This window comes from Takifugu flavidus, chromosome 17, assembly GCF_003711565.1.
Source record: "Takifugu flavidus isolate HTHZ2018 chromosome 17, ASM371156v2, whole genome shotgun sequence".
In the NCBI taxonomy this organism is placed as follows: domain Eukaryota; kingdom Metazoa; phylum Chordata; class Actinopteri; order Tetraodontiformes; family Tetraodontidae; genus Takifugu; species Takifugu flavidus.
Window position 1 is genome coordinate 3,648,308 of NC_079536.1, and position 8,994 is coordinate 3,657,301.

Below are 8,994 nucleotides of genomic sequence, written 5' to 3' on the forward strand. Positions count from 1 at the left end.
ATTTACATTTGCCGGCTATGTTATGTAACTTTATTTGTTAGAAGCTTTACATATTAAAAAGGTACTGGTGGGGAGGCTTTGTGCATATATTTTTTTAGTTTTGGAAAGCTGTTTAGCTTTGGAAAGCTTCTGGCTATTACTACTGAGTACTTTCAATCTTCTTTTGTCAAGCCAAGAAAACTCAAATGCTATATAGATACCACCTTTTATGAGTACCGATCTATATTTGCTGGATAAATTAAGACACAGAAAGATTAACAAAATTATAATTGAATAGTTGGACAAAGTATACCCCATTTAAAAAGGTTAATCAATCCACTTAAGTAATATATTAGTTACCTATTAATGCAATTTAAACGCTAATTAGATCATATATGAAGATTTAATGCATGATGAAAATGTATTTACTGCCGACGCTATATGTATACTTGCCGTATATATTTTTCTTTATTCCGGAACGTTTCGACTCTACAGATTCCACACGGATGCATTAGCCGGTAACACACGGAAGATACCTTCATATCAATGTTGGCGCGAATGAAAACAAAGCTGGTTTCGTCAACATATTTTAAATGTAAAGTTAAATGTGCATTTCTATATCAAAACTGTGTAGATTATAGTCTTCCTTGCAATAGGATCACTGACTGTCGTTAATTAATATCTTCTTGTTCCCGTTTTAGCTCATGTCAGCCAATCATACAGTTTATTTTAGGTATGTTTACGCCGAAGTCTGCGTAAAACATTTGGTTGTAAACCTTAATGTCTTTGGAATTTCTCGTGGGTATTGTGTTGTTTTTTGAGGTTATAATCCTTTTCGGAACTACGTACTCGACTGTAGCTTTTCAGTTATCTAACAGCCTGACTCAAAAGGAGGTAAGTAGCTATTTCAATATTTAGGGTAAATGGGTCTATTTTCGTGTGACAACGTATTATTGGACAAGCGTTTTAGCACTGAAGTTGTGACGATCACTGATAGTTGATAATGATCATTATTTTGCGCTGAGAGGGAAACAAATCCCATCATGGAAAACGAATCGCTTTTCCCTGGATCTTGTGCAACTGCAGGTTGATAATGCCCAGAGAAGACAGGGAAGGCTTCATTGTGAAGTTTGTCGAGAGCAAAGGACAAAAAACGGAGTATTCAGTCAAGGCTTATGAGGTATATCCTTAGCTACCGTGAAACATTGATGATGACAGTGTGTACAGGTTGTCTTATGTGTGTAATGTTTACACAGGCCATTTTGGAGCTACAGTCTGAAAAATACGTAAAAACTGTGGATGAGGATGCCATTTTACAGATGGACCAGAAGGACAAGGCTTTATATGTCTTCAGCAGCTTCACCAGCCCCGGATATCTGCACTGCAAAATGGTCTGACTCATTGAGCCCAATCAAAATTTTAGGGCCATTCAGAAAAGTAATTTCTCACTTTTTCCATATGATGTAGCTTGGTTGCCGAGTGGTCGGTCCGCTGGTGGTAGTGTTCTGCCTTCAGCAGCAGCATTGTGTTCCCAAAGCAGAGAAGCCTGTCTACAACATGGCCATGGCTGACGTCACAATTTCCTGCACAAGCTTGGATAAAGCAGCACGGGTTAGTGTGCACATACCCGTTCCTTTACAGATTTATTTATTTTTTTCAAATAGGTCAATAGGTAAGTAATCTTAGCCAAAACATGTAAACTCTGATGTCCGTGTCTCTGCAGGCAGAGGTGATGGATCTGGTGCAACTGATGGGGGGACGCGTCTATCTTGACCTAAATGTATCTGTTACACACCTAATAGCAGGAGAAGTCGGTAGCAAGAAATATCTAGTAGCTGCTAGCCTTGGAAAACCCATTCTGCTGCCTTCATGGGTGAAAGCCTGCTGGGAGAAATCTCAAGACAGGTAAACACTGTCACTCCATACTTGTGTACACTGAGAATATACTTTTTGTTACTTCCTATTAAAAACCTTTCTCTCTTCAGCCTTTTCAGGTACACTGATTTACCCGTTGAGGAATATCTGTGCCCTGTGTTGCGTGGCTGTACTGTTTGCGTGACAGGTCTCACCAGCACAGAGCGTAAAGATGTTCAGCGGCTCTGTGAGCAGCATGGCGCAAGCTACAGCGGTCAGCTCAAAATGAACGAGTGTACTCACCTCATCGTTAGTGACCCCACAGGCAAGGCACCAACTTTCAACATGTTGACAAAAATAATGTACCTAAAAACCACGTTTGAGCTATTGTTATTTAAAGTACTTATTTGTTTACAGGTCAGAAGTATGAGTGTGCCAAGAAGTGGAATGTGTACTGTGTATCTCTGCACTGGTTGTTTGACAGCATAGAGAAGGGATTTTGCCAAGATGAAAGCAGGTATACTGTGGAGCGTAATGCATCGAAATCCACCCGGCCACACACTTCCACGCCTACCGGTACCAACAAGGAAGGTGAGCTACAGAGCGTCAGCGCACTTGTATATCGCAGTTTTGATTTCTTCTTAATTCATTATTAGTTTGCGTATATTATAACAAAGAATTTACATTTCTATAAGGTCCGTCTCTTTTGGGCCTGAGCCACATCTCTGTTAATGCCAGCATGACAATCAACGACACAGCTCTCACGAACGGAACCATCAGCCGCCTCGAGATTCCCGATCCCATTGATAGTCTTGACCTTACTGTGTGCCCAGGTGATGATATCCTGGATGGCTGCAAGGTCAGTAAAGGAAAAGTCAATATCATGAAATGTAGAGTTTTCTTCCAGGAGTTGATTTACATTTGTTTTGTAGCTGTATCTGTGTGGCCTGCCCACAAAGAAGCTGGAGAAGCTGCGCCGCCTGGTGAACACCACAGGGGGACTTCGCTTTAACCAACCCAGTGAAGAGCTCACACACGTGGTCATGGGAGACCTGGATGAAGATATTAAGAACTTTGTCTCCAAAACAACACACAGGTCTGCTTTGCACAATGTCTTGATTCCTAATTAATCTAGTTTTTAGTTTTCCTCAGGATCCTTAAAGCAATTCTGCTTTATAATCTCAACAACTGGAACTTAAGTTATCTGTTTCATTTTGTCTTGATAAAGATTTTTCTTGAGGTTTTTTAATGATATTATGTCTGTATATTCTCTGCCAGACCCCATGTTGTAACAGTGCAGTGGCTTGTGGACTGTTTCACCAAAGGCTGTGTGCTCCCTGAAGATGGTTACCTCCACCCCGACTGCCTTCCACCTGCTCCAACTGCTTTGTCTGTTCCTGACCATCGTGCTTCAACCTCCAGACTCTCGGCTGCACCCCCAATGGCCAGCCTAAACACTCCGACGTATAACAAAGCAGAAGAGGACCTGCTATCTCAATACATGGATGATGAAACAACAGTAGGTAAGTGTCTGTTTACTCTGATTTGTGCAGGTAAATGTATTGTATATGCTGTTACCAGCCACAGCTATTCTTATTTAAATTTTCGCCTGCAGTTGACGCAGCGCCACCAGCAGGGGGCACTAACAGCCCAGGTCTCCAACCTGAGTCTGGACATAATCAGTCAGGAGGACCAGAACCAAATTCAACCTTGCCAGAGGGGAGCGAGGCAGGGCTGTTTTTTGGAAAACGCTTCCTTCTTGTGGGCTTTGGTGCTGAGGCCGATGCCCAGCTGTCTCTCCTGGTGATAGAAAATGGAGGCAGGGTGCTGACGGGCCAGACCCGAATGGTTGCAGACTATGCAGTGGTGCCCCTGTTGGGCTGCTCTGTGGAGGCCACAGTGGACGAGGTTGTCACTGACACCTGGCTGGTAAGAACATGAATGATAAACATTTATTTGAATAACTGCTAAGTATATTTCATGTATTTCCATTGTTAAAATAAGGATCTTGGAATAGAAATTAGGGATCGAGAAACTTCTAATACCTTTTTCAGGCCATGTGTGTTGAGAAGGAGAGTGTCCTGCAGTTGTCTTCCAACCCTTTGTTCACTCCGGTTCCTGTGATGGACGGGCGTTTTCCTCTCAAAAATTGCGTGCTGTCTGTCAGCCAGTTTACCGGAGCAGAGAGGGAATCCTTGGTGGAGCTAGCCAAATACCTCGGAGCTGAGTGTGTTTACGTTCCTATATTCTTTTCTTGTCACATACTCCCTCAAGTCCTGCCCTGTATAGTTATAAATCTTGTCCTCATCTCTTCTGACCTTTGTTTTCCTCTCTAACACAGGGTGCAGGATTACTTTGTGCGTTTGGCCAATCACAAGAAAGGCATGCTGGCCAGCACCCATCTGGTGTTGCAAAGCCCCGAAGGCACCAAGTACCAGGCTGCAAAGAAATGGGGCCTCCCTGCTGTCACCATGAGATGGATATTGGAGTCTGCTCGATCAGGCCAGAGGGCAACGGAGGAGCGTTTTCTGATTGACCTGCCACCATCACCAGGTTCCTGTAACATGTAATTAGTGATCCTTTTGAACATTTTAGGTCTTTTTTTCACCCTCTTTTTTTACTGTCAACAGAGAGGGAGGATGAGAGTTTTGTCGGTGGTTCTCAAAAGCCCCCCCTGTCTCCACCAGCGCGGGTGTCACCTGAGATCCCTCTTCTGGGTCCACAGAGTGGAAAAGCTGTCACTCCGCTGGATTTAGGCCGCTTCCAGAGCAAAGTGTTCCGTTCAGTGTTGGATGAGATGAAGCCAAAAGACAACATTGGAACCCTCCAGGAAACTGGTCGGAGGAACTCTCAACAGAAGGAAGCGTCGGTGCCGCTGGACACTCCCTCCCGTTTCCTCAGCAGAGACCAGCTTTTCAGACCCTCCTTTAATGTCAAGGTTTTGACCTAATGAGCGTCCACAGACTTGATTCATTTACTTTTTTTTTCTATAAATATAAGCAAAAGACTAATAGTGAACATATTAAACTGTGTAGGATGCACTTGGAGAACTGGACACTCCAGGAGGTGGATCAAAAACAGGACAGATGGTGGGGACGCCGCTGACTGACGTCATTCAGAGGAATCTAAAGGTGGCTTTGGCCAACAGCACAAGAAATACATCGGAAATGGAGGCCGTCTCTGCCAGCCCCCAACTACCCAAGACATCTGAGACTAAGGTGAGGTCAATTGTGGTACACCTCTTAATTATGGCAATCTTGACTTTTGATCTTAATCATCACTTTTTTTTAAGGAATTCTCCATTACCGCCACGCAACAGTGATTGAAACTGTCCATATTTTTGTTATTCAGGTCCCAGAAAAAGAATCTGGACCCTTGAAGGGCGTTGTGATCTGTGTTGGAAAGAAGCTGACCAAGATGCAGAGTGAGCTCAACGCTGTCGCTGCTTCACTCGGAGCCGACTTCAGGCAGGACTTTTGAGTCTATAACAAGAATATTCCGGTCAGCTCTGCCTTGAGAAACACAAACATGAGATTGACCCTATCTGCTTGGCTTTAGGTGGGTGTGTGATGATTCAGTGACCCACTACATCTACCAAGGACGAGCAGGGGACAACAGCCGGGAATACAAAGGAGTGAAGGAGAGAGGACTTCACGTGGTCTCTCAGTACTGGCTGCACGCTGTATGTGTCCATGTTATTGTGCAGATGGTGGAAGTGTTCAAGTTTGGAGCTAAGAGACGACATGTGTCTTGTTGTGCAGTGTGCTGAGGAACAGAGACACGTTCCAGAGTCTCTGTATCCATTTAACTACAATCCAAAAATGAGCCTGAACCTCAGCCAGGTACCCTGCAGCTCTCAGAAGTCTCCACCGTTGACCCGAACACAACGGAGGGAGACGGCCGAACGAAAGGCCAAGACGGTGGGTCCAGAGTGACGTGACTAAGCCTTTGCCACTCATCACTGAAGCTTGACTTCTTCTCATGTTTCAGTTGAATAATGGATAACAAAATGCTTTCTCGGGAACGCTGTGATGTTTTCATGTTTTTTATTAGTTTGAACCCGTGACCGCGGAGGATGGAGCAGCTGTACGCCGAGCAAGTGATGGAAGCAAAGAGGAGACGAGTGATGCTCAGGATAGAAGTGGTAGTTGTCGACCTCCATCATACACTAAACACTTGTCACGAGAGATGACAGCAGGTTATTTATGAACGTATTTATCCTCTCTCCTGACGATATGTCAGAGTCTCTAGCCATGAGAGAGAACCTGCAAAGGCAGCTCCAGGAGATCATGTCTGCCACCAAGCTGACGACAGGGAGGCGAGCCTCTGCCAGGCTCAGCAGGATGGGATCTGGAGGCGTTGACTCGGCCCCACACACACCCGACGTGAGCCGGGTCGGGCGGAATGGGAACAGGCGTACGCTGGAAGCTCTCAGGTATGGACTCATCATGAAGAAATGTGGCTACATCAGAATAAATCCACTAAATGTTAAGAATTTATAGCAAACAAGCTGCATTTTGGGATTAAACCCCACACCGTCCTGTCCACAGAGTTTCCAGAGAAGCAGCCATGGACATAAATACAGAGCCGTCCCAGAGTGAGCAAATAGTCTGGGATGATCCAACAGCGAGGGAGGAGCGGGCCAAGCTGGCTGATAACTTACAATGGCCTTCGAGCCCCTCGCAGAACTCTGAGCCCCTTCCACCTCCTCCCACCACGGAAACCTGCCCTCAGTTCAGGGACTCCATGACTGACTCAGAGCTGGTTGAGATGGGTAAGAGAGCCAGAACCTCGCACATCCGTCTTTAGTCCCACTTTATGCAGTTTTCCTTTAAAGCAGAGGTGCCCAAATCCTCAAGGGTCACCCAGTCCAGCTGGGATTTCTGTCTTACCAGGCAGAAAATGCTTTCCCGCAGAAAAATCTGATCCTAGTAGAGAGCCACATCAACCTGGTAGGACAGAAATGACCGATGGAGAATGAGAGACTGGATTTGGGTACCCCAGCTTTAAAGGCTCAAGTCGTAAATCTTCAGTGACCTTGTGTTTTTTCTCCAGCTGCTTGTGATGTTATTGACCAGCACATGGGCCAGAAATTCACAACACCCCCGACAAAAGAACAGGAAAATGACCTCCTCACTCCTGAGGCCCCCAGTATTGCCTTCCCCCTTGCAAATCCTCCAGTTGCCCCAGAGCCAGAGGTGAGGAGCAAAGACTTAAGAGACAATTGCCAGCATTTTCACACGTGCATTGTTTTTTATCTCCTAAAAGGAAGAAAAGCAGCCGCCCAGATTTCAGTTGTCCTCCCTCAGTCCTCAGGAACGCATCGATTACAGTCACCTCATAGAGCAGCTCGGTGAGTTGTCCACTTTTTTTTAAGGCAGTAATTTTGCTGCAGTGTAAAATAACATCCAAGGCCTGAAGTCGGTGCAGACGATCCCCGATGTCGGGAACTGAAGGGTTCTCTATTGTTTCCTCCTCTTCGATGCTGCCTCTCATAAAAAGATCTTAATGTTCTCAAACATAGATCTGGTTGTTGTGAAGCAACGCTGTCAGAGAGTCGTACTACGGATCCCTCACAATAAACCCTGCGTTAGTAAACATTTGCTCTCCTTGCTGTCGTCCTTTGTTGCTTTCCTTCCCCTCTAGGTGGCGTGGTTCTAGACAAGCAGTCTTTCGACCCGAGCTGCACCCACATTGTTGTCGGGACCCCGCTGCGAAACGAAAAGTATCTGGCAGCGATGGCAGCAGGAAAGTGGATCCTGCACCGCTCCTACCTGGAGGCCTGCCGCTCCGTGGGCCACTTCATTCAGGTTGGCCTCCGCACATCTGCTCGCAAAGGGACGGAACATTTCACGTCGAGCCGTGCGCGTATTCTGCGTTCGTGTTGCAGGAGGATGAATACGAGTGGGGCAGCAGCTCCATCCTCGATGCCCTGCCCTCCATCACCTCCCAGCAGAGAAGACTGGCGTCGGCTGCCATGCGCTGGCGGAGAACGCTGCGGGGAAGCAGCTCCGAGGACGAGGTAGGCGCAGACAAATGCCCAGATTACCCTTTCATCTCTGCGCTTGGCTGAGCTCCGGGTGTTGTCTGTTGTTTAGGGAGCGTTCAGTGGGTGGACAGTCATGCTGAACATCGACCACAGCAGGGAATCTGGATTCAGGCGCTTGCTGCAGTCGGGCGGGGCAAAGGTTCCAGCTGTTTTACCTATTGTGTCAGGTGGGGAACAGATATGCTGACAAATTCCAAGTTGTTACCTGGAATCTCTCCCCCCAGGTGCTGCCGAGTCCCTCCCCGTCGTTGTACAGGGAGGCCACTCACCTGTTTGCGGACTTCAGCCGGCTGAAGCCCGGAGACTTCAGAGTTGACGTGTCTGAGGCCGCCTCGCAAGGAGTCACGTGTTTGAAGCCAGAATACATCGCAGACTACCTCATGCAGGTCAGTGGAGCATCGCCGGGTCGAGGCGTTGAAAATATTCAGCCAGACTGCAGTCATTGACCTTTTGACCTTTGCGTGTCCGTTGGCCCAGGAGCCGACCCCGTCGATTCAGCTGTATTACCTGAGTGAAGCTCCCTCCGAAGAAAACCCAAACACGCCCTCGCGTAAGCGCAAAGCAGAGACGGACGACGCCAAACTCAAAAAGACACGTCGGAACTGAACTACATGAAATATTTAACATTCTCATTCTCGCAGCTGTGTAAATAAACAATAAATGATTTATTTTATCTCTTCAAAATGAAATAAATGCCACGCTTGTTTTGTCACTGTTCTGAAGGGGCTTTATAGTTGGCTGCTCTCTGGAGAGCTGTGATGGATGACATAATTAAGGTCGGCGAAAATGTCGAGTCACGGTTTGTAATTGAAGGCAGTTGCGCACTCTGACCTCTGGGGGGCAGCATAGTGTCACAGGTTTGGGTTGCACAAAGCACGGATTAAACTTGTGTTATTTCATTGACGTAACAGCGATTTGAATGTTTTGTGTTCTGAAAATTAAATGTATAACAGTTTCTGGCATGACTCGTCAATACACAGATGGTTCAGCCAAGAAATACATATAGTTCGATTTAAAATGGCTTGACTTTAATGCTTGGCTGGGTTTGAGACGTTTTTGGAAACGTTGGGAAGAACCACGTAAGTCCAGACTTTGTTTATCCCGTCCCGTCC

General features: G+C 46.3%; 1 protein-coding gene across 1 annotated transcript; it reads left to right on the plus strand.

Annotated features, from left to right (window-relative positions):
- The first annotated feature begins 479 nt into the window (after positions 1–479).
- topbp1 (DNA topoisomerase II binding protein 1) lies at positions 480–8,837 on the plus strand. The gene is made up of 28 exons (XM_057012344.1): positions 480–574; positions 1,066–1,159; positions 1,236–1,370; positions 1,447–1,590; positions 1,703–1,884; positions 1,965–2,158; positions 2,251–2,424; positions 2,529–2,692; positions 2,766–2,929; positions 3,112–3,356; positions 3,449–3,762; positions 3,888–4,060; positions 4,175–4,386; positions 4,464–4,771; positions 4,869–5,051; positions 5,185–5,300; positions 5,392–5,515; positions 5,595–5,753; positions 5,887–5,977; positions 6,076–6,268; positions 6,384–6,607; positions 6,889–7,031; positions 7,102–7,186; positions 7,480–7,643; positions 7,724–7,855; positions 7,932–8,021; positions 8,107–8,268; positions 8,360–8,837. Coding segments are annotated over exons 1-28 (4,500 nt in total). The 5' UTR covers positions 480–572; the 3' UTR covers positions 8,489–8,837.
- Positions 8,838–8,994: the final 157 nt, after the last annotated feature.